General features: G+C 41.7%; 1 protein-coding gene across 4 annotated transcripts in view; it reads left to right on the top strand.

The window, feature by feature from the left end:
* The first annotated feature begins 1,314 nt into the window (after positions 1 to 1,314).
* The window catches only part of LOC111190433 (60 kDa lysophospholipase), a 91,593-nt gene continuing 66,510 nt past the window's right edge, over positions 1,315 to 26,397 (top strand). For 2 of the 4 annotated variants that reach the window (XM_049476430.1, XM_049476429.1), the window contains exons 1-6: positions 1,316 to 1,574; positions 1,785 to 1,923; positions 18,658 to 18,802; positions 18,925 to 19,050; positions 19,356 to 19,451; positions 21,166 to 21,292. In XM_049476430.1, coding sequence (XP_049332387.1) covers positions 1,505 to 1,574; positions 1,785 to 1,923; positions 18,658 to 18,802; positions 18,925 to 19,050; positions 19,356 to 19,451; positions 21,166 to 21,292 — 703 coding nt within the window. In that variant the 5' untranslated portion in view covers positions 1,316 to 1,504. Of the gene's footprint in view, positions 1,575 to 1,784; positions 1,924 to 18,657; positions 18,803 to 18,924; positions 19,051 to 19,355; positions 19,452 to 21,165; positions 21,293 to 26,397 lie in introns of all 4 variants that reach the window. The other 2 variants (XM_049476431.1, XM_022664193.2) reach the window with 2 other exon arrangements.

The following is a 26,397-nucleotide window of genomic DNA, read 5'->3' as shown; positions in this document are numbered from 1 at the left end:
GATGAATTGTTTTGGCAGCTCTACATTTTGCTATAAAGTGTTTACATTCATTAAATAAACTTAAAAATTTAAACTGCTCCCTTTCACTGGTTTCATACTGTAGAGCTATGAAACTCCCCCCAAAAAAAAAAGTTGGATATAAATGAGGATTACGGGCGGCTGGATTGATGGATTTTCTTAAGTTTGGAGCGATTTTGAAGGTAAGAGTGTGGGGTAAGCACTGGAGGGGGTTAGGTGTGTGTCAGGAGTGTCCTCAGGTGACCCCGCAGCGAAAAACCAAGCAGATTTAAACTCTAAACACACAGTGTAACGCACTCTTTCGGCTCTAATTCAGGAACCGAACAGTAAAATGGATTGCAGTTCTGTAATTGGGAGGGCCAGACGGTTCGAATGGTGTATAACATGTCCGCATTCGCATTGAAATTTATGATTCATAGTTTTCATAAACAAGGTATATTTCAACCAAAATTCTGAAAGGAGATACAGCTAAATTGGCTAGATAACTGAAAAGCAGATATTCTAAGCTTTAAAATGGAATATTGGGTGTCTATATTGAACCTATAATTATTCATAAACACAGCCAGATATTAAATATTGTATTTTTCTGAATAAAAAAAATCAGTAAAAAAATAATTAAATCGAGTGATTTGCAATTCATGCTCTCGTTTTCTTTAATTCGTGCTCACGATTTCTGTAATTCGAGCGAAGGATTACTATAATTTGAGTTAACGATTTCTGTAGACAAGACAGAGAAACTCTGAGAGAAAGAAGCATTTTCCTCTAGGGCTGTTACAGGGCTGCTGTGATTATAGAGTTATATACAAACCTGCTGGTTATTAAAGCTTTAGTGTTACAGGTAGAAAATACAGTGTGCAGATTTTGTCATAGCGGTGGTGTATCCACAGCGTGCGGGGCAGAGCCGACCGTGGCTCTTCCCCATGGGGAAAAGTAACAGGTCTTTTCAGCTGTCCTGGTATGACAAAGTGAGCTGGCTGCCTGGAAGTGCTGTAACATATAAAATGTACTGTTGGCCATGCCTCTTGACGAAACAATCTCAGTGAGGGTAGAATTTACGTATAAATAAACTGACACATTTTAAAATGTAGGCCGAAATTGAGCTTCCCCTCCTTAATAACCAGCAACCGCCACTGATTTTGCAGTCTTAGGTTGTTCAAGCTTGCTGTGTTAACAAAGAATTCAATCTAGGAGTAAAGTCCCAAAGGCCATTCTGAACAATGCAACCCGCCTACGTGACCAAAGGTGTCAACAATAGGAGGAACCACAGCACTCTTTATAGCACTCTGCCTGTCTGTACAGCACCACTTTTTCATTGATTAATACTTCATGTTTGTCTTATTTACCAAGTATTTAACTTTATTCTCAACATCTTAACCAATTTCATTATATTATAAGTAAAAAATAGAAGGGACGACAGGGCTGAGTCAATTTCAAATTTTTGTTATCATTATTATTATTTGAATTTAATTAACTCTGCAGTGCAGCCATGACTTCAGACAGAAAGATCTATGTGCTCTACACTGGAGGAACATTTGGCATGAAAAAAGACACGAGTGGTAAGTTTGCCAATAATTAAGCTTTACATACTGCAGTTATCAAACTAAAACTAGTTTTATTTTCCTTCTCTTTGGAGTTCCTTTGGAGTGTGTGTGTGTGTGTGTGTGTGTACACATATGAATGTGTTTGGGAGGGTTAATTAAAAACATATATTCTTATATGAATTCAAAACAATACGATGGTTTACATTTGATCTTTTTAATATACAGGTAAACTTGTTCCACAGTCTCTGGAAACAATCAGAGAGTTCTTCATACATCACACTGTCCTTTATGAGAGGAAACCTGGAGAAACTGAGGAAGAGGTTTTACCACGCATCGTCACCCCAGACGGCTTCATCGTACTATAGTGAGTCTACTGTGTCACCCTTCTGCGCATTCTAACTGTTTTTATGCAGAATATATACTGAAACCTACATCCTGTTTTATTGACATGTTTAATGTAATGAAAAACGGAAATTTGGGCTTAAAATATGTTTTAGTTTTTTCTTCTGTTGTTTAATTAAAGAGCAGAAATAAAAGAAAATGTGACAAATATAAAGTGTATGTAGAACTGAATATAAAATAAAATCTGAGACATTGCACTGAAAGTATTGTATATTTACTGAATTGCAGTGGCTTATAGACAGCTAATATAGACTTATTAAGATTAATAAATACTCAAAGCATTGAGAATAAAGTAGCTAAGAAATAACGACTGGTGAACAGGGTGACTGGGGCTGTATGAACATGGCATCAAGATAAGTGTAACTATACATTTTGTGGTGTATATACAGTACCAAACGTTTTGACACTTAAATTCAGTGTTTTTGCATTATTTAAAAATGTTTTGCATTGCAGATTAATACGAAAGTCATCCAAACTGTGAAGAAAAACGAACAAATTTGAAAGTATTTTATATTTTAGATTCTACAAAGTAGAACCTCTTGCTTAGATAAAAGAGTGAGCAACCAACCTTGACATTGTCATCTTTAGCTGATAAGAACTCAGAATAGTGTCTGTATTTCCAGATAGACAACAGGCATCTCTCTTCTCCTTCCAGTGTGTGTTTGAGGTGAAGAGAGAGAGTGGCTTCACTGTGTGTGTGTGTTTGTTTTCATCACATTATGGGGCTAACAATATGTTTACACAGTCATGTCATGGGGACCTGTTGCCGTATGGGGACCAAAAGACCCATAAAGAAAATTGTTTAAATCAAGTGCAGGAACTGCTCTGAATATGTGATTTTTAGCTTAGGCCCATGCCACATGTTTTTCGGTCAGTGTGTGTGTGTGTGTGTGTGTGTGTGTGTGTGTGTGTAAGGGCAGAAGCTCATTTGCACCCCCGCAGGTCATGCACTCACAGTGCCACACACACTTATCCAAATATGAAAATTTCCTGGTCCTCATAAGGAAGGATTTCAACAGTCAATACATTTATGATGTGTTTACATGGAAATCAGTACAATGGTCAGGAAAGAAGATTATTTTCAGCAGATACCAGCTAAGGAACTAAGAACTTGGATGAATGAACAAAAGTAAAACCCAAGGTAAGCACATTTTTTTTGTATTAAATGTTATAAGATATATGCATCCTAAGCAGCCAACAGTGGAACAACTGGAGCTAAGAGCAAGCAACAAGGGTTGCCAGATTGTTACACTAGTTTTCTGCCAAAACAAATACAGAAAAATGCAAATAAAAAATATTGCACAATTTATTGCAACCAAGTTGATAGTTTAAATATGTACTTATCAGTTGTTAAAAAATACATATATAACGTATGTTTTAATAGGGCACATTATCATATGCTTTTAGAAAAGTAACTAAACCAATTTAAGCAATGAAAGAAGTTACTACTAACTAACACCATCATTGTTCATTCTAGTTTCCAATAGCAGAAATAGCTTAGTACTTTGTGACAGATTAGCAAGTTAGAACAAGGAGTAAAATTTATCAAACAACATGGGCAAAGCATCTTGGCATTTTAGCAATTTTGTTTTCTTGCCCAATTATGCTTTGCCTTGCTTACTTTAAACAATAATTGTTCAAACAATTGGCAAAGATTAACCCTGGGCGCAGCACTCTGTAGCCTCAACTGGGGGCAGCGAAGCACCCTCTAGGGGTCCGCAGGCTCATCCTCAGAGGGAGACAGTACTCTGTAGTGGGTAGTGGGTTTCAAACTCGTGGCAAAGTTTCAAACTTTGCGACTTGAAATCTAATTTTAGTGTTTAATTTTAGAACTAAATGTTTGAGGCTGGACAAAACAACTGTTATTTTTATATTTTCAAGTTTTTCTTTAAGGAGATGAGAAAGTCCACATTCTCTGGAGAAAGGGCTGCTCTTTGAGCAGTCGCAATGTCCACGGCGTCGGCTGCACGCAGGGGTTCTCAACCTTTTCTACTTTACGGCCCACCTGTTTACAACTTGAAAGCATCAAGGCCCCCCTAATAAAAATAATAATAATAACAATGATAATAATAATAATAATAATAATAATAACAATAATAATAAAATATCTAAAAAAACTGAGTATAATAAAACATAAATTTAACCTGAAACAGTAATTTAGGCTTTCCAAACATAGTACATGAACTTCTTACTGGAAACATGTTCTAATTGTGCTTCTTTTGAATTTTTACCTTTAAATATACACTTAAGAATAGCATGGTTTGACCGGGTAGCACAACTCGACAGAACACAGATGACTCGGCTCGCCATGTGGGCGTATCCGTGGCATTTCTTTTTCTATTCAATTGAAGCAACAGGTGTAGTCAATCATAAGCTTAAGATTTTTAATCAACCTCACTGTGGTCTATAGTTCTATAAATCCGTTTTCAGCTTATCCTTCCTGGTTGGAAGGCAGCTGTTCTGTGTGTGTGAGGACTCTCTCACACACAGATTAACTTTTTGCCGGAGGGCGGGGCTGCGCTCATACAGCGGCTCTCTCTGTTTAAATGAATAGGATGCGCTGTGCTGGTGGACGTGGAGAGAGTGCATATTTCTTGTGGGCCGCACTAACACTAAATGTTGTTCTGAAACCCACTACCCACTACAGAGTACTGTCTCCCTCTGAGGATGAGCCTGCGCACCCCTAGAGGGTGCTTCGAGGCCACCCGGTTGGGAACCCTGGGCTGCAGTCTAGAGGTGGGCGGATCGATCCAAATATCGATAATATCGATACCAACGCTGGTATTGGTATTGATCAATACTTGTGTAAAAATATCGATATTCAAGCTTTTTTCTCTGCAGCACGCACTGACTGCTGCACACGAGGATTCACCACAGTCTACTCTCTGGTCTCTTGTTGTTGCACATGCCTCACATGGCTCAGCAAAGCCAGCCAAACCCCCACACAGGTAGGCTCAGCCTGGCCCCGCCCACTCAGCGCTCTCCTCGTGTCGACACGCCTCTACCTCAGGAGATTAGTGTTGAGTGATATTTTTTTACACTCTGTTTATTTAAGAAAAACTTGCATTTGAATTGCACTGAAAGGAAGACAATTCCTTATTTTTTATTGTTTTTCCAAATGACAATTCTATTAAAAAAAGAAACAAAGAAACAACGAACTAGAAAAGATGTCTAGTGAGGGAAGAATTTTTATTTTTAAATATTTTTTTACTTTATATTTAAACTTTGTTTTGTTACTGTTCCATTGTTTCTAAACAAAAAATGTTGATTGTAATACTAAAGTATTTTGTTATCACTTACAATGTTTGGTGAAATTATATCCTAGGTTTTTGGATCATTTGGATCTATAAAGCATAAATATTAAAAAAGTATCGGTATCAGTATCGATATCGGCAATACTGGCCCTGCGTTTACTTGGTATCGGATCGATACCAAAATTCCCGGTATCGCCCACCTCTACTGCAGTCTGCTGCACTATTTTTTTTTTTTTAATAATTTTATTTCTAATTTTTCCCATTTTCTCCCCAATTTACACGGCCAATTACCCAACCCATTCATTAGGACTCCCCCTATCACTAGTGATACCTCAACACACCAGGAGGGTGAAGACTAACACATGCTTCCTCCGATACATGTGAAGTCAGCCACCGCTTCTTTTCGAGCTGCTGCCGATGCAGCATTGCCGAGCAGCCAGCGCGCTTGGAGGAAAGCACAGCGGCTCGGCTCTGGTACATCAGCTCACAGACGCCCTGTGCTGCAGACATCACCCTAGGAGTGATGTGGGAAAAGAGCGCCATCTACCCACCCAGAGGGAGCAGGGCCAATTTTGCTCCCTCTAATGCCGGCAGCTTGATGGCAAAGCTGCATGAGCTGGGGTTCGAACCGGCGACCTCCTGCTCATAGTGGCAGCGCTTTAGACCGCTGGACCACTCGGCGCCCAGTCTGCTGCACTATTTGCATAGTGTGCTGTAGAGGTTAGATCGGGCCCAAAAAATCCAACCCGGCCCAGCCCGAGCCCGTGCACGTTCTGCCCGAGCCCGAACCGACCCGCACCATAAACTGTCATTATGAACCCGAGCCCGCCCCAACCTGCCCAGCCCCAACCCACCCCGCCCCATAAACTGGCTGTTTTCGGATTGTTTGAATGAGCGAAATATGATCAGAATTATGTTAAATAACACTGCAACATAGAAGCATAGAACTATTATTTAATTAAATTGATTTTTAAGAACAGCTAAACACAGTGCTGCAGGTCAAACGCGGAGGAGTTCACGTGCGAGAGAGAGAGAGACAGAGAGAGATTTGCGTGTTCTGATGTGAGCTACTCACAGGTAAATGATCTCTTTTATCTCCTTGTGCTCATAGTCTAGTCCCATACATAATTCTGCAGCTCCCTCAGTGTTTTCTGTCGTATTTTGCGGCTTACAACTAACACCGCGGACCGCGAGTCCGACACCCTGCTGATCCGACTCCCTGCTGATCCGACTCCCGCTTCGCGGACAGAATCGGCACAGCACCCCCCGCTGTACAACTGTGGGAGTGAAAACAGCGCTTCTAAATAAAATAGTTAAGTTTCACTTTCAGTTTTCGTTATTTTCGTTATTTTATTAAAAAAATAAATAAAAAACAGATGCCTACATCTGAGACTATTTTCCGGAGCCCGAACCCGACCCGGCCCGAGGAATGTGGTGGGAAATCTCGGCCCGAAGCGACCCGATTTCGGGTCGGGCCTCGGGTCAGGTCGGGTTCGGGCAGAGAATCTAAGCTCTAGCGTGCTGTGCCATTTGCGTAGCACATGCTTGTGCTCGCGTAGCTTAGAGGGAGGGATCATCGATCGTCTTTTTGACTTTGATGCTCGAGACCATGCCATAATTTTGATTGATTTTGATAAAATATCGAAATCATGACACTCCTAGTATATGGATGTTAACCTTTTAAGGATGGTATATAACTGTGTACAGGGATGCATAGCTGGTTAAAATGCAGCACATGAGCAAATCATTGATTATATATTTGTGTATGTATGCATTTTTATGTTTATTAATGTAAGAGACAGGATGTATCAGCAGTAGTATATGGTGGGGGAGGGGTGGCTGTTCAGCCGTGAAAAAACGCCTTTATAAAGAGATAGGGAGCCCGAAAACGGGCGGAAAAACGAGAACAGACAGAAACTAAAGTCATGCCGAGCATGACAGAGAGACAGGCGAGGAATGTATGCAAAATCTGACCAGAGAGGCATTTATTATTATTATTATTATTATTATTATTATTATTCAGTAGGGGTGTGATGAGACACTAATATCACACGACGAGACACCCCTCCACAAACCAGTAGATCCACCTCAAAAATGGGAATGGCTTGAAACTAGAGTTTTATTTGACAAAATCATATAACGCAAATTTAACAGACTGATTTCTCTCAAATATTGAGTTTATAAGAAATAGAAATAACAATAAGAATAAAAAAATAAATATTTTCTAGGTCTTACATAGAGCAAACAATAGGTGCAAACCATGACCAGTTTTATTAAGCCTAGGGTTTGTGTTTTTCGCTCCTAAATCTATTGTAATTTAACTATGCATAACCATAAGTCATATTAAGACTATGCTTGAAATGCAAACAGAGACAGAATTTTTTTTAAATACAGTACAGCAGGCCTGGAGTGGCTAAATCGGGAGATTCGGGAGGATTCCCGATGGGCTGGCTCATGTTAGTCTCGAGTTTGGGCCGGTTGGACGGAAAAAATTATTTTGACACTTTTCTGTCCCTTATATAATCTTATTCTTGCATTAATTTCCATTAAACTACGTATGCATTCTCTATTGATCTGACAGCACAGTCCTTACTCCGCAGTAGATTAGATGGGTTTAACCCTCTGAGGGAATTCTCCCCTCACAAATGTTTGAGTTGGTTGCGCCCACGAGTGGTCTTTTCTGGACCGATAAAATTAAACGTAGCAAGAGAATAGCACGAAGCGTCAGTTGGCTGTGATGGAGGGTAAAAAGAGACCAGGTGGAGCAGAAAAGGCCAGATAAAATAAGAAAGAAGATGGAAGAAGAAGCTGCCAAATGTGCAAAATTAACAAGCTTGTTCTCCAGAAGACAGACTGCAGCTGCAGCTGGTAAACAGAGATATGGAAATAATCTTGAATTGTCAGCTATTGCACAACGTTTGCAATGTTGACTCAGCGTAGTTTTTTGTAGAGCCCAATACACATCATAAACCTCTTAACACGCCAGCAGGCCAGAAATATGTCATAATTAATATCTGGCTGTGCTTATGAATAATTATAGACACCCAATAGGCCATTTTAAAGCTTAGAATCTCTGCTTTTAAGTTATCTAGCCTATTTAGCTGTATATCCTCTTAGCAAGTAAACATTTAGGGCGAAATATGCCTTGTTTATTAGAATTATGATTCATATTTTCCATATTTTCGTTTTTTTTTTTCCATATTACATTTGAGCCAATGCAGACATACACATCATCCGAACTGCCTAAATCTCCGAATTACAGACCAGTGAACCTTTTTACTGTAGGATGTATGATTCCTGAATTAGAGCCAAAAAAGTGCTTATACTTTTAACTGCAGCTTTAAAAACAGGCTCTTTGATCAGATCACTTCAGGACACGCACTCACACGCCCAGCCCCCACCCCGGGCTTACCTCAGACTCCTGTCTTAAACACCCCTCCACAAACCCGCAGATCCACCAAACCAGTCTCCAGTAACCCTCATTTATCTCCCAACAGTGCTTGTGTTAAGAAATTTGATTAAAAATTAATATCTATTAAATCCGCTGTAACACAACTTCCCTTTAAGCTAACCGTATAACTTATATGGACAGCATGCTTAAAGTCTCGTCTGATCAAATATGTGTCGGACGACTCTGTCGGCCAGGGCTGGACTGGGAAAAAAAACAGCCCTGGCATTTTTGGTTTAGACTGGCCCCTCATAATTAGCGGAGCACAACCGACTTGTAATTTAAGTACAGAGAAGCATAATGTATCATCAACATATTAAATATAATAATTTTTGTGTCTATTGTTAACTCCACCATTTTTGTCTGCTCTGTGTAGGTCAATTGATTTGTTTACCCTTTTTATTGAAATCATCTCTGTGTATTTTCTTAAATTCTTTGATTCTTTGAAATTCTAATTCTTCAGGTTAAAGGTGCTTCCTCCTTTAAACAGCTATAACATGTATTTGTATCAGGCTACAAACAGTCTTTAAATTTGACACTGTTTTTCTCTTATTTACTGTGGGCATACCTTTTGCTAATATAACTTATATATATATATTTTACACTTACTTTAGTCATGCTTAAATTGCAAAGATTTTACTTATCATTTATCAGTTTTAAAATATGTTATTTCACTTGTTTAAGTGCTTTTTAAAACATGTTGAACCACAGCATACAAATACAATACAAATTCAAACTGCAACCCACGGACCACGCAGAGAGAGGGTGGGGCCGCTTTCGCCCTATATCCTGATTGGTTCAGTCCACTGTCTATATTGAAAATGGGCCAATGGGCCACGCCCCTCTATATTGAGGGCCGGTCTCTTAGAAAAAAAAGGTAAGAAACAGCGTCGGTCCCTGAGGACTGTCGGCCCACCGGGAAAATGCCCGGTACGCCCGATTACCAGTCCAGCCCTGCTGTCGGCCAATCAGGTGGCGAGTTCTGCAGGGGGAGAAGTGAGGTGGTGGCTTGTTACCCAACAACACAACAGTACACAATACCTCTTCTTTAGGAGTAGAGTATACAAAAACACCTTCTTTACTGCAAAATAAGTTATAAAATAAGTAGTTTTTATTCTTATAGTTCCCATTCCTTTAGAGAAAGAAAATACCATTCCAAGTTCAAATCTCTATGAATCGGAACCTGCCTGCTGTGCTTTCCTCCGAGCGCGCTAGCTGCTCAGGCAATGATTCATCCACAGCAGCTCGAAAAAACCGACGCCTTGGATAAGGCCTGCTACTTCATCCTGGGCTGAAAAGACCTCATCGTGGCTGTAGACCACAAGCCATTGCTTAATCTCCTCAGAGACAGGGCCCTCGATGACATACCCAACCCTCGCCTCAGGAACCTCAAAGAAAAGACCCTGCGCTACCGCTTTTGTATCATACATGTCCACGGCATGAAGAACAGGGCAGCAGACGCCATGTTGTGCAGACGGTTGGCACGCCTTGTCCGCCGCCCATGGATCTCCCGGACGACCTTGCCGCCATGGTGACCCACTTCTCGCCCAGCGCACACGCTGATGTTCTGTCTCTCATACGACGGACGGGGCCCGCAGATGATGACAACGAAGGTGACCTGACCTGGTGCGCTGCAAGGCTTGAGTCACTACGATCTGTGACATGGGACCGTGTCAGGGAGGCCACCAGCAGTGAGGATGACATGCGTGTGCTGGAGGAGCTGGCGGCTGATGGCTTTCCCACATCCAAGGCGGGGATGCCCGTGGCACTCCGTGGTTTCTACCAGTACCGCGAGGACATCACGTCTGCTGACGGGGTGATCCTGTACAGAGACAGGGTGGTGATACCACCCTCCCTGTGCAGCGAAGCGCTGGACGCCCTGCATGCTGCTCACCAGGGTGTTTCCATGATGACCGCCCGTGCAGAATTGTCCGTGTTCTGGCTGGGCATGTCGGCCGACATCCTTGCCACTCGGAATGGCTACGGACACGGTCATCGGATGTCACCCTCTCAGCCTGCGGTGCCGCCAACCTCCCCCATATTGCCCATGTACCCCTTCCAAGCTGACTTTTTCATGCAAAGAGGTGTACACTACCTCGTGATTGTGGACCGTTACTCTAACTGGCCGGTCATATCTAAGTCGACGGGTGGCGATGCAGACCTCATATTCCACTCGCGCCGGGCCTTTGCTACGTATGGGACGCCTGAGGAACTGGCGTCTGATGGGGGGGCCTGAGTTCACCTCCGCCGACACCAGATCCTTTCTGCATAGATGGGGCGTGCACCACTGCCTCGCATTGGTGGCCTTTCCCCACAGCAACTGCCGTGCTGAGATTGGGGTAAAAACGATGAAGTGGCTCATCACGGACAACACAGGCACAAACGGAGAACTGGACACTGACTCCGTTCAGAGGGCAATACTGCATTAGCGCAACACGCCTGACCCCGACACGAGACTCTCCCCCGCTATGTGCGTTTTTGGTCGACCAATCAGGGACTTCATCCCAATTCCGCCCAGGAGGTACAGGCACCATGTTACGTGGCGTGAGACATTATCAATGAGGGAGGCGGCCCTCCGCCAACGCCACATCCATGCAGCTGTCAATTGGGCGGAGCACACCAAATGCCTGCTGCCCCTCAAAGTGGGGGACTTGTGCGTGTGCAGAATCAGACAGGGCCTCATCCCAACAAGTGGGACAAGACTGGTCGTGTCGTTGAGGTGCGCCAGCATGATCAGTATGTGGTCATGATTGTTGGCTCAGGCAGGGTCTCCCCTAGGAAGACACACACGGTCGCCCGGCACGCCCGCCTGGCACAAGGACTATGTTATGGGGTAGTCTTTCTTTGGGTTTTTGGGTGTAGCACAGTTGGCTTACCTTACTGCCTTGTTTGTTTTAGGTTTCTGCAGTCTTTTGCTGTTGTCATTACATTGTCCCTGCATTTGTTATTTTTCAGCCTTTGTTTACATGTTAAAGGCTCGGGGGGGAGAGAGAATGTTGCACTACAGCACTATATGTGGTGACACAGTTATACAGGAAGTAGAGCTCATGTTGAGGCTATTCCTCACAGCATTCAGGGACACGTTCATAACATGTTTGGTTATTGTAATTTCACTGCTCGTACTCATTAAAGCACAGTGAACAAATTGAGTATTGTTCCTATCTAACATGGTGTATTTTAGTTTTGGAGCAAACCTTACCACCATAGTTTTCCTTTTCACTTCAACTCAAACATAAATGCAGTACATGATGGGTGGTAAATGTTTCTTCTTCTCTGGGATTCTGCTTCATTTATCATATCTCCTCTATATTCAACAAGACAAATAGACAAAAAAATAGAACTCCTTGCAAATACTCCATGTCCTGTAAAAGTCAGCAAACATATTTTTTAACAAAACAGGATAAAACACATTTACTTGAACAGACATTCAGCTCATGATAGATGACAATTAGACCAACAAAGAAAAAAAGAGGGAACCATATTAAGATAAACTCTATTTTAACTGAGTCTTCTCGTGGATCATCAGGCTGCATGTAAATGTAGCTAGTGAAATTAATTCAGTGTTGTGCCAGTTCACAGCTTTTCAAGTGTCACAGTTTAGCCCATGTCTGTCTCCCTCATTTGGTCTCTTGTGCTCCTGCCCCTCTGTTTACCTGTCATGTGTTCCCTGCCATGTGCTTGTGTTGTGTTTTTGTACCTGTTTCCGCCCTAGCCCCGCCCTAGTCCCGCCCTAACTATTAGTGTTCTCACCTGTGTCTTGTTTGTAACCCTGCCCCCTCGTTATCCAAGCCCAGGTGTTCCTCACTCTCCTCATGTATTTAAGCCCCTCTGTTTGAGCGTTCAGTGTTGAGTCTTTTGTATCCTTGTCCTCTGTATGTAAGTGTTCCAAGTTTGTTCAGGTTGTAATCTTTGTGTTCTGAGGTTATTTTATGTTTAGAGTTATATTTAGAGTTTCATGTTTCCTCAGTTTTTCTAGTCTTTGTCTTAGTTAGATTTATATCCTTATCTTGTCTTTTTTTTGAGTTATTGCGTTACCCGTGTTTTGTTTTCTGTTTTTTTTAAATCTAGTTTGTTTAAATAAAATATATTGTGCACTTACGTCCATCCCTCCATCCTCATTCGTGACATAAGACTCAACCTAAATATGGACGTAGCACAGTGGCATGCTACTCGGAAGGCGGACCTTGAATTTCTCCGGCTCCTCGCCGAGCAAATCCGAGGAGATATTCCGCTCCCAGCGCCTTTCCTCGGGTTGGAACCCTCCGAGCCTGCCCAAGCTGCACCCGCCGCTGCCCGAGCTCTACAGCCAGCTCCAGCTCAAGCACCAGCAGCTTCTGCTGCTCCAGCCTCAGCTCCAGCTCAAGCACCAACAGCTTCCGCTGCTCCAGCCTCAGCTCCAGCTCAAGCACCAGCAGCTTCCGCTGCTCCAGCCTCAGCTCCAGCTCAAGCACCAGCAGCTTCCGCTGCTCCAGCCTCAGCTCCAGCTCAAGCACCAGCAGCTTCCGCTGCTCCAGCCTCAGCTCCAGCTCAAGCACCAGCAGCTTCCGCTGCTCCAGCCTCAGCTCCAGCTCAAGCACCAGCAGCTTCCGCTGCTCCAGCTCCAGCACCTGCTGCCTCAGCTCCAGCTCCAGCACCTGCTGCCTCAGCTCCAGCTCCAGCACCTGCTGCCTCAGCTCCAGCTCCAGCACCTGCTGCCTCAGCTCCAGCACCTGCTGCCTCAGCTCCAGCTCCAGCACCTGCTGCCTCAGCTCCAGCTCCAGCACCTGCTGCCTCAGCTCCAGCTCCAGCACCTGCTGCCTCAGCTCCAGCTCCAGCACCTGCTGCCTCAGCTCCAGCTCCAGCACCTGCTGCCTCAGCTCCAGCTCCAGCACCTGCTGCCTCAGCTCCAGCTCCAGCACCTGCTGCCCCAGCTCCAGCTCCAGCACCTGCTGCTGCTTCAGCTCCAGCGCCAGCAGCTCCCGCTGCTCCAGCCTCAGCTCCAGCGCCAGCCTCAGCTCCAGCGCCAGCAGCTCCCGCTGCTCCAGCCTCAGCTCCAGCGCCAGCAGCTCCCGCTGCTCCAGCCTCAGCGCCAGCAGCTCCCGCTGCTCCAGCCTCAGCTCCAGCTCCAGCAGTGCCTGCCGCCCACGTGGTACCCACTGCTCCTGACCCTGTGCCCGCGGCTCCGGCCGCCTCTGACCCTGTGCCCGCGGCTCCGGCCGCCTCTGACCCTGTGCCCGCGGCTCCGGCCGCCTCTGACCCTGTGCCCGCGGCTCCGGCCGCCTCTGACCCTGTGCCCGCGGCTCTGGCCGCCTCTGACCCTGTGCCCGCGGCTCCGGCCGCCTCTGACCCTGTGCCCGCGGCTCCGGCCGCCTCTGACCCTGTGCCCACTCCCAGAACTTTGTATGCCCCCAGGCCTATCCCCAGGCCTGCTCCCAGGTCACGGGCTCCTAGGCCCGCCCCAAGGCCCCCGGACCTCTGCCCAAGAACTGTGCCCAGGCTGGCCCCTCTAACTACCCCACAGACTTTAGCCAGTCCTGGGCATCCCCAAGTTTTGTTTGTTCCCATGTCTCTCCCTGTCCTGGTCCCAGTGTCTGTGTTTGTTCCCATTCCTGTCCCCGGTGGTTTTTCTGTTCCCATCCCGGTCACCGTATTTGTGTCAGTCCCAGTAAGTGTATTTGTCCCGGTTCCATCGCCCTGTTTTGTCCAGACCCAGTTTGTCCAGCCCAAGTCCTCTGTCCAGTCTAAGCCCCTTGCCCAGTCTAGGTTCTCCTCCACAGTCCAGTCTCTGTCCCAATCTAACATCCAGCCCCCTGTCCAGTCTCAGTCCCCTGTCCAGTCTTTCGTCCAGTCTCAGTCCCCTGTCCAGTCTTTCGTCCAGTCTCAGTCCCCTGTCCAGTCTCCGTCCCCTGTCCAGTCTTTCGTCCAGTCTCCGTCCCCTGTCCAGTCTTTCGTCCAGTCTCCGTCCCCTGTCCAGTCTTTGTTCATGTCCCCTGCCCTTTCTGCATCCCTGCCCAATGTACAGCCCTCTGTCCAGTCTCAGTTCTCGTCCCCTGTCCAGTCTCTGTTTTTTCCACCTCCCCAGTCTCCATTCCAGTCCCAGTATGTTTCTCCTGTCTAGTCTCCTGTCTCAGTTCCTGCCCCTGTGTTCTTTCTCTGGTCTTGTCTAGCCTTGTCTTGTTTTTCTGTTCCCTCTCTCTCGGCGCCTCTGGTAGTGGCGCCGTTGAGGGGGGGTAATGTCACAGTTTAGCCCATGTCTGTCTCCCTCATTTGGTCTCTTGTGCTCCTGCCCCTCTGTTTACCTGTCATGTGTTCCCTGCCATGTGCTTGTGTTGTGTTTTTGTACCTGTTTCCGCCCTAGCCCCGCCCTAGTCCCGCCCTAACTATTAGTGTTCTCACCTGTGTCTTGTTTGTAACCCTGCCCCCTCGTTATCCAAGCCCAGGTGTTCCTCACTCTCCTCATGTATTTAAGCCCCTCTGTTTGAGCGTTCAGTGTTGAGTCTTTTGTATCCTTGTCCTCTGTATGTAAGTGTTCCAAGTTTGTTCAGGTTGTAATCTTTGTGTTCTGAGGTTATTTTATGTTTAGAGTTATATTTAGAGTTTCATGTTTCCTCAGTTTTTCTAGTCTTTGTCTTAGTTAGATTTATATCCTTATCTTGTCTTTTTTTTGAGTTATTGCGTTACCCGTGTTTTGTTTTCTGTTTTTTTTAAATCTAGTTTGTTTAAATAAAATATATTGTGCACTTACGTCCATCCCTCCATCCTCATTCGTGACATCAAGTTCAGTTCATACATGATCAAAGTGAACAGTTCACATTCAAAGTTCACAATTTTAATTCTGAACTAGTTCAAAGTTCAGTTAATTTGACTTTTTTCGTGAGATATTCAAATACTACACACTACAAGCTAGAAATCACTATGCGTTCTTTGAAACTACTCATTGTAGACATTTGCCCATGACACTGCAATTGTGGGTTTCTTACCAGGTGATGAAAATGTTCATAAGGAGAATCGGTGTCTGTCTCCGTGCCCTTCCACTAACCCTTTTTATAAAATTGCAGCACTTTCTCTCACTCACGTCATTGCTTTCTCTCTCACTCTATCTTTCTCTCTCTCACCCTTGTGCTCTCTAAGTCGTTGCTAGCATGTTATTAACTAGCCAATGTTCATTTACAGTGATGTCTGCTGTTCATGACACATAATGTGAACTAATTGTCACAAGTTCTTCATTAAAAATGTGTAGAATTCAGTTCAGAGTTCACAAAAAAATGAGTGTGTTCAATGAACGCAAGTTCACGCACAACACTGCATTAATAGCTAAAAAATCTGCCTAATTTCAGACACCTGCTTACCTTTTACTGCATTAATGTACTTCACGATTGTTTTCATCTCCGAGCTGCTCAGAGCTTAAACGCCCTTATCGACCGAGCTCACCACACCTTATGAGCTAAACCCAAGGACCATGAACCCCCTCGTCCCTTTGTGGTTAGACTTCACCATTTCTAATTTGTTTGTTAGTATGTGCAATTAAGACACTGTCAATCATAGGCGTGCACACATAGACATCAGGTGGTGCTAAAGCACCACCAACTCTGCCCTTTATTAACCAAAGTGCCCTTTTGAAACTTTTTTTTTGTTTAAATATTATTATTATTATTATTATTATTATTATTATTATTATTAAGATTTTACAGAAGCCGTGTTGAAATGATCTTTTGTAAACCTGAGTGATTAAAAACGAGTGAAAACAGCCCTGAAATCAGCTCCCACACAGGACACCTCTCTCTTCCTCTGTCACGTGACCCCGCACGGTCGCGCAAGCATAGACCAATCACGAAGCCGGTTCAGGAAGAAAGTCCCGCCTCTTAATAGAAACAGCCAATCAGCTTGCTGGTTTTGCGGAACACGGAGGAGAGTGGGAAGTCCTTTATGTAGGTAGTTTAAAGCAGTTTCTTAACCCATCCATATGATCAGCTAATAAACTCTCATTTATTGAGTTTACCTGTTAAAATCCCTTAGCCCCTTAGATTTACTAATGGAATATATCTGGTCCTTTAGTAAAATCTCATGAAACTAACAGACTAGGAGGGTTTGGGTCATCTAAAGTTTATATTAACATCTGCCAAAAATCTCTATGAAACATAAGGTTACATTCTTTTACGTAAAAGACCACCATCATAAGTACTTTTAGTTGAAAAAAGGTGGCGTGAATGTAAATATACAAATATACAACAGAATTGACATGCCAATACATAATAATAATACTAATAATAATAACCCAGAGGGAAATTTTATTGCTTAAATGTTGTCTCAGGAGACATATTTGTGATTCTCCCTTGTCTCATTTAGATATCAACTTTGTCACAGATGTTTCTCCTAAAATTGCCTAGGAGAAATAAATTAAGACAAAAATGAGACATGAGATTTTCTGAAATCAGATTGTTTATGCTAAATTGTGTAATTCATGTTCTGCGTTGTTTAGGTGTAGTCTATTCATTTCGGAAGCTTCTTCTTTTCATGGTCTACTTTTATTTAAGCTTTTCTGTATTTAGTAAACTATTACTGTTATATATTTTTTATCAAATCTGAGCACAATGTAAGACTGAATTGATATCTGTAGTAAAACTCAGGAGGAGATGCATGTGAGATTATGGAAGTCTTTGTCTCAGGAGAAACATCTGAGCAGCAGGAGATTTAAAGTAAAATCTCTCTTGGGTTTCCTTATAATCTTATAATAACATCTGTTATATTCTTTTAAACATTAGGTGATACCTCATCAGTTTTTTTCATATATTTATATATATTTAAGACATTGCACGCATATTTTTTTATCAACAGTAAATGTAAAGTGGAGTAACATGTTTAGGTTGTAAAGTGACCTTTATTTGGATGAAACTAATAATAAACAGAAGTACAAAAAGAATGGTTTATTTGTGATTAAAGGTAATTCCGAAAATGTTGTTTTAAGAGACTATAAAATGGAATTATTCAAATAAGCAGATTACATTATATTATATTATATTACATTATAGATGTGTGTGTGTCCCCCCCCCCCCCCCCCCCCCCCCCCCCAATATCAAACCTGCTCCTACATCCTTGCTAGCAAGGCACACTAGATGCGCTGCAGCAGCAGTTCAGTTCAGCGAGTCTTCAGCACAGCACGCACGGCAACAGATAGGCTTCTTCTCACCCTGTGACCCACCAGCCAGGTAACATACACATACACAAGTAAAATCGTACCGTTTGCCCTCCAAACCCAACCTGAAATCAGTTTGTTGTGCAGTAATATGTCTCATACAGCACCAAACTACTATGCATTTTATCATCTGGTGGTGTGACATTTTTCCATTGACAATTCACGTTTAGAGAATGTTACAAATAAAAGACAAATTTCATTCAACATGGGCGTGTAATTTATTTTATAATGTAGTGTTCCATGTGTGCTAAAAAGTGCCCATTTTCCCCCCTGAGCACTTGCCCCCCAAAATGTCTGTGCACGCCACTGCTGTCAACCACTGATTTGTGTATGATGTGTTTTCTTTCTCCTCTCTCTTCTTTAGTCCCAATGTATTTTTGTTTATCTTGACTGTGAGTGTGTGTGTGTGTATGTATGTATTTTGGTTGCATACCTTAAATCAAAAAATAAAACAATCATGAAAAAAAAAAGAAATTCAATCAATTAAAAAAATAATCAAGAATGTAATAATGAAATTGGCTCTCATCAGGACTGCCCCGGGAAAGGAAGTGCAAGAGTTTCCTCTCTTGTATAGGATAAGTTAATCAGAGATACCAGCCTCAGAAATGAATTAAGTTAACAGTTAACAGCATCTAAATGCTTCACAGAGTATTTTGATTTGTTTAACACTTTTAAGTTTCTACATGATTCATTGTGTGTTTCTTCATAGTCTGGATCACTTCAATATTCAGGTCTTAAACAGTGAAAATATGAAGAAAAAATTCTCACAGGTGCTTGCAGCAGATAGATAGATAGATTATTATTTTTTTCACTGTTTTTCAGTCACCAGTTGGCTGATGATGACCCTAATACTCCTCCAGAAGGAAAAGAGTGTAAAATCCTTTATAAGTTTGAAAGCATGCCAACGCCGATTGACTCCTCAAATGTGACTCCTAAAGACTGGAGTGACATGGCTAAAAAGATTCAGGTAAATATACAAATTAATTTGTCAGCTTTCTGTCCTACAAACACAGAGCAATTTACTGTAGCTAAACTTATAAATGTCTCTCACTCTCTCTTTTTTTCTTTCCTTTATTCTCCACTTTACAGAACAACATGGAAGCGTATAATGGATTTGTTGTTATCCACGGCACAGACACAATGGCCTACACCTCCTCCGCTCTGTCCTTCATTTTGGGGGAGATTAAGAAGCCTGTGATCATTACTGGAGCACAGGTCTGATTTGCCTGCTAAAAATTCACATTACCGCGCTCTGAGTTTTTTAATTAAATGAATTATTACTCGAGGCACAGAAATTTACCAAATGAATTTTTTAAGTGGAGTAACTCGAATTACTTGAGTAATCGTTTCACCCCTACTACACATGTATGCTGCATTTGGTATATTTAACTTTAAAATTAGACTAAAGTTAACTAGTTCTATCTGGTTCATAAGATAAATAAAGTAAAACTGCCTTTTCACCTTTATTAGGCAAATATGTTTTACATAAGGATTTTCTTGACCACTGTCTAACTCTCTAGATGCCCATCTTCCATCCTCGCACTGATGGTGTGGATAATTTTGTTGGTTCCATGCTGATGGCTGGGTACTTTTCTGACACACCGAGTCTGCAGCAGGTAAGCTGAAGGACAATTACGATTTTTCTGTCTTCCTTTTTTTACATTTTTGTTCATATCATTCATACATATTACTTAATAATTATATACAGTGCAGGCCAAAAGTATTGGAACCCCTGCGATTCTGTCAGATAATGCTAATTTCTCCCAAAAGAATGCTTTGATATTAAAATCATCATTCATTTAATTTAATTCATTTCATTTCATTTGTCTTCAATGGAAAACCACAAAAAGACTTGTCAAAAAGCCAAATTGGATATAATTCCACACCAAACATAAAAAGGGGGTGGACCAAAGTATTGGAACCCTTTGAAAAACCTGTGATGCTTCTCTAATTTGTGTAATTAACAGCACCTGTTACTTACCTGTGGCACATAACAGGTGGTGGCAATAACCAAATCCCACTTGCAGCCAGTTAAAATGGATTTAAGTTGACTCAACCTCTGTCCTGTGTCCTTGTGTATACCACATTGAGCATGGAGAAAAGAAGACTTGAGAAGCAAATTGTGAGGAAGCATGGGCAATCTCAAGGCTACAAGTCCATCTCCAAAGACCTGAATGTTCCTGTGTCTACCGTGCTCAGTGTCATCAAGAAGTTTAATGTCCATGGCACTGTGGATAACCTCCCTAGATGTGGACGGAAAAGAAAAACTGACGAGAGATTTCAATGAAAGATTGTGCAGATGGTGGATAAAGGACTTCGACTAACATCCAAACAAGTTCAAGCTGCCCTGCAGTCCGAGGGTACAACCGTGTCAACCCGTACTATCCGTTGGCATCCGAATGAAAAGGGACTCTATGGTAGGATACCCAGGAAGACCCTACTTCTGACCCAGAGACATAAAAAAGCCAGGCTGGAGAAAACCAAAAACGTTTTGGAAGAATGTTCTCTGGTCAGATGAGACAAAAGCTGTTTGGGAAAATGCATCAACATAGAGTTTTCGGGAAAAAAATAGGCCTTCACAGAAAAGAACACGGTCCCTACAGTCAAACATGGAAAAGGTTCCCTTATGTTTTGGGGTTGCTTTGCTGCCTCTTGCACTGGACTGCTTGACCGTGAGCATGGCATTATGAAGTGTGAAGACTACCAACAAATTTTGCAGCATAATGTAGGGCCCAGTGTGAGAAAGCTGGGTCTCCCTCAGAGGTCATGGGTCTTCCAGCAGGACAATGACTCAAAACACACTTCAAAAAGCACTAGAAAATGGTTTGAGAGAAAACACTGGAGACTTCTAAAATGGCCAGCAATGAGTCCAGACCTGAATCACATAACACCTGTGGAGAGATCTCAAAATGGCAGTTTGGAGAAGGCACCCTTCAAATCTCAGGGACCTGGAGCAGTTTGCCAAAGAAGAATGGTATAACATTCCAGCAGAGCATTGTAAGAAACTCACTGATGGTTACCAGAAGCGGTTGTTTGCAGTTATTTTGTCTAAAGGTTGTGCTACGAAGTATTATGCTGAGAGTGCCAATACTTTTGTCCGGCCTATTTTTGGGGTTTTGTGTAAAATGATAATTGATTTGACTTTTTTTTCATTCTCCTTTGAGTATTTTCATTGCAAGCAAAATAAATGAAGATATTAATACCAAAGCATATGTAATTGCAATTATTTTCTGGAAGAAATTGAGCAATATCTGACAGAACTGCAGTGGTGCCAATACTTTTGGCTAGCACTGTATGGTATAGTTTTGACTTAATTTTTTACTTTCACAGGTGATGCTTTATGATATGAACAAACTGTTTCAAGGGAACCGAGTGGTGAAGTTTGACTGTGATTCTTTTAGTGTGTTTGACAGTCCTGATGTGTATCCTCTGGCTAGTCTGGAAACCACAATCAAGTGTAAGTGTTTATTGGCTTTACTGTTTAACAGACCTGAGATGCACATTAAAGGAGAACTCTGGTGTAAAAAAGACTTTTGCTGTAGTAAAACATGATTTGCTAGTATTGGAGGAAGATGGGGAGGAGGTGGGTGTGAGGTTGTTCAACAAGCAGGTAGAGAGGAAGTGACGGTTTAAATAGGTCTGGCGGGGTCTAGTCCCGCTAAATTAGGGGACTCACACCCGGCTGGGTGATTCTCACGAAGACCTTCACATTAACATAAAAAAGTTTTTCACCACATTGCAGCATTTTTTCAAGTTGAGAAGCTAAAATAGAATGTGTATTTTACTATATTGATTATTTTTTCATATATTTTTTTTTAAAGAAATTTTATTATCATTTGAATCTGATATGATCCAGAATAATTCTCATTACCGTTACAGTAAATGACGAAGCTAGATCAACGGTTCAAAACATTTTTTGATGATTAATTTCATATTTCATATTTTTATTTATTTATTTATAGTTAAGCAACTCTCATTACCGATACAACATTTGTAAAATATCTTTTAATTTTTTAATTAATGGAAATTATTTTAGAATATGTTTGATCAAAAACTCATGTGGACAACAGGTGAGGGATATACTATAATAAAATGAAGGAAAGTTATGATAAGATGTGAAACATTAAAAAAAAATTTACATTTTAGATACATAACGGTAATGAGAACACAATTAAACGGTAATGAGAATAAATGTAACGGTAATGAAACTTAGTTAACCCTTGTGTGGTGTTCGGGTCTGTGGGACCCGTTTTCATTTTTCATCAAATGAAACTGAAAAAAAAAATTTTTTCTAACACAACTCATTGGCTCATTTTTTTGTGAAAAACATACATAAAAACACATTTTTGATAAACACACACTGTACACACATTTACATTTGTAAATTTGAAACTAAACAAAATTTCTTCTCATATCTTGAGTTTAATTCATTTTCTTTTACATTTTATTAAAAAACTAATAAAAAAGAGTAGCACTTTTTGAAAGAAATGTAACATAAGAAAGGAAAAGGGCAAATATGAACCATGTAAGCTGTTTATATTGCTTGCAATTTAGGTGAAGCAAGCATGGGTAAAGCATTTTAATGTAAAATTGCTTAATTTTGCTGAATTAAATACAAGTAACAAAGTAAACGAGTAGCAAAAATATGAACACCACACAAGGGTTAAGGCAATTGTATAACAAACCATGGAACCAGAAAAACAAGCAAATCTCAAGAAACTCTAGCCTTGGCTGCTGCCTTCTTGCGTTCAATCTCTGTCAGTCTTCAAAAAATGAATATAATCATTAGACTAATCAAAAGAGTATAAACATCAATGACATTGTTATATATATACATACATATATATATATATATATATATATATATATATATATATATATATTTATATAGTAAATAGTAGACTGTTATGTACTACATAAATAGTGGAAAATCCACCTGCATGTAAGCTACTTTTTCCATCAGAAAGTAAAAATCACACGAAAATAATTATAATTACAACCATCATCTATATATATATTTATAATTATCAAAAATGATAAATATATATATATATATATATATATATATATATATATATATATATATATATATATATATATATATATAATGAATTACCATAAATGATCAAATAAACTCTGTTAAATGACTAATATGCTAACAACCTATAACTTTGCCAGATGTCAAAGCCTTATATTGTGATAATATTCATGAAATAATTTATTTTTATATTTTTTAAAGTAATGAATATTAAACCATAACGGTAATGATAATAGACAGTGTAACTGAGGACAGTTTTAGCAATATTAACACAGATTTCTCAAAGGGAGAGAAGAGTGACCAACTGACCTTATCTCCATTTTGAAGCTTGTCTCTGAAGTGATGCATCATGGGATAGCTGATCAATTTAAAGGCACAGTGTAATTTTTATAGGGGGGAAATCATGAAACGGTAATGAGAAAAAAATTGAGTAAAGGAATACTTTGGATCAGAGCTATCAATAATGTGTCTCTTTTAGCAATATGTCCAAGGACCACCAGGTGGCAATATAGCCTTGCTAGTAACCAAAAGCCCTGAAGATTTATGATACTCAATAAACAGGATACAAATTACTCAAATGGTTTAGCACAATTAATAACATAGGTGACTCAGCAAGTTGGCATCATGTTTAGAGCATTATGAATCATAAGCTAAGGGATATAAACCCCCAAAAAATCAAGTAAAAACACAAAAGAAATCAATAAAAAACCCAGAAAAACAGTTGCCTACAGGCAACCAAGCTCAATTCCACTGCAATCAAACAGATAAAAAAAACAAACAACCATTTAGATTTCACAGTGAAGTTGATCTACTTCAAACATCCCCTTTAATTTCCCTTACTTATTTAATAAAAACACTATCATTAGTGTCACGTCTTAGCCCTGTCTCATGTCTCTCTGTGTTTTCCCCACGTGACCTGTACTCCTCTGTGTCTCCTGTCAGTACAACCCCTGGCAAAAAGTATTGGATGAGCACTCCTTCAGACATTTCATTCTGTAAAACAAACTCTGCTCAAAAACATGATACAATAATAAGGTCATTCCAAAGTGCAACTTGTTGGCTTTCAGGAACACTCAAAGAAATGAAGAAAAAACATTGTGGAAGTCAGTGAATGTTACTTTTATTGACCAACCACAGGGACAAAATATGGAATCACTCAATTCTGAGGAAAAAAGTATGGAATCATGAAAAACAGATAAACAAAAGATGATTCAAAATACATCACTAGTATTTAGTTGCACCACCTATGGCTTTTATAACGGCTTTCAGTCTCTGAGGCATGGACTTGATGAGTGACAAACAGTATTCTGCATCAATTTGGTGCCAACTTTCTTTGATAGCAGTTGCCAGATCAGCTTTGCAGGTCGGAGCCTTCTTGTGGACCATTTTTTTCAATTTCCACCACAGGTTTTCAAATGGGTTGAGATCTGGACTATTTGCAGGCCATGACATCGACTGAATGTGTCTTTCTCCAAGGAATGCCTTCACTGTTTTTGCCCTATGGCACGATGCATTGTCATCTTGGAAAATTATTTAATTATCTCCAAACATCTGTTCAATTGAAGGGATGAGAAAACTGTCCAAAATGTCAATGTAAACTTGTGCATTGATAGAAGAATTAACCACAGTCATCTCCCCAGTGCCTTTGCCTGACATGCAGCCCCATATCATCAAGGACTGTGGAAATTTGGTTGTTTTCTTCAGGCAGGCCTCTTCATAAATCTCACTGGAACGGCACCAAACAAAAGTTCCAGCATCATCACCTTGTCCAATGCAGATTCTTGACTCATCACTGAAGATAACTTTCATCCAGTCATCCACAGTCCATGATTGCCTCTCCTTAGCCCACTGCAGTCTTGTTCTTTTATGTTTAGGTGTCAATGATGGTTTTCTTTTAGCTTTCCTGTATTGAAATCCCATTTCCTTTAGGCGATTTCTTACGGTTCGGTCACATACATTGGCTCCAGCTTCTTCCCATTTATGCTTCATCTGTTTAGTTGTACTTTTTCGGTTTTCGGTCCATATCTTGGATACAGCTGACTGTGAACAGCCCACATCTTTAGCAACCATGCGTGAAGAGTTACCTTCTTCAAGAAGTTTCACAATCCTCTCTTTTGTTTCAAGAGACATTTCTGTTTTTGATCACTCACGTTATGGACAGTAGAAGGGTGAACTTCTGCTAACTCTCAAGCAAGATCAGAAGTCTGTGGATTCATACGCTTTGGAGTTCTGCACTCTAGGAGCTGGTAGTGGATGGAATAACACAGCTCTGCTAAACGTGTTCAAATGCGGACTCAACCCTGACATACAGAGGGAGTTAGCATGCAGAGACGACTCTCTTACCTTGGATCAGCTCATTTCTCTCTCCATTCAACTGGACCAACTACTTTCATGGCATCCCAAGACCAATTCACGCACTCAACCAGCTCCTCTAACACTACCCTGCACTTACACACCTGAGAAGGCTGCTCTGTCTGTCCCAGAGCCATGGACATTCAGAAAACTCGTCTGACTTCAGAAGAACATCAAAGCCGGATCCGGCTTCACCTGTGCTTATACTGTGGGGAGGCTGGTCGTCTAAAGGCTGAGTGTGCACTCCTGATCCGACCTGTGAAGGGTCCATTCCTGGGACAGCGCCTGGAGTGCTGAAACTCAATTCTTCGTTCTAAATGTTTCACTTTGCAAGTTAATATTGTTACCTACTGGTATGCTCTCTGTCCCAGCACTTCATCAACTTCATCAGCCTGGACCTGGTTAAGGAGCATGGCGTACCCACCAGAGAACTTCGGCATCCTTTATCCATTCATGCTGTGGACGGGAAAACGATGCGCTCAAAGCCAGTTACTCTTCAGACACTACCCATCACGTTACAAGCCAGCGCCCTCCATGTTGAAGAACTGCCACTCTTTGTGCTCCCATGCAACAAACAGCCTGTTATCCTGGGCATTTCATGGCTCAAGACCCAGGATCCCACTGTCTCCAGGCATGATGGGGATATCACTGTTTGGTCTACACATTGTTTTGAGAACTGTTTAGTTTTAGATAGCTTAACCATTCAGTCCACTTCTGTGGAAAGTCCCGAAGCTTCTGACACTCCTGCTATTCCGCCTGAGTACTCTGGTTTTCTAGAGGTTTTTAGTAAAGCTAACACCACTAAGTGGCCTCCCCATTGTCCCTGTGACTGCGCTATCGACCTAGTGGAGGGTGCCGCCTTACCCAAAGCTAGAGTTTACCCCCTCACTCTCAATGAAGAGAAGGCTATGGCTGATTATGTCTCTGAAGCTTTAGCACAGGGTTTCATTTGCCCGACAAAGTCTCCTGTCGGTTCTGGCTTCTTCTTTGTGAAGAAAAAGGACGGGGGACTGAGACCCTGTATAGATTACCATGCTTTGAACGCTATTACGAAGAAGTTTGCATACATTTTGCCCCTCATTGCATGCGCTCTGGAGCAGTTGTGCAACCCAACTTATTTTACCGAGCTCAATTTACGCAGTGCGTACTATCTGATCCGTATTAGGGAGGGG

This window comes from Astyanax mexicanus, chromosome 3 (assembly GCF_023375975.1).
Source record: "Astyanax mexicanus isolate ESR-SI-001 chromosome 3, AstMex3_surface, whole genome shotgun sequence".
In the NCBI taxonomy this organism is placed as follows: domain Eukaryota; kingdom Metazoa; phylum Chordata; class Actinopteri; order Characiformes; family Acestrorhamphidae; genus Astyanax; species Astyanax mexicanus.
This window is presented reverse-complemented; position numbering and strand designations above follow the sequence as displayed.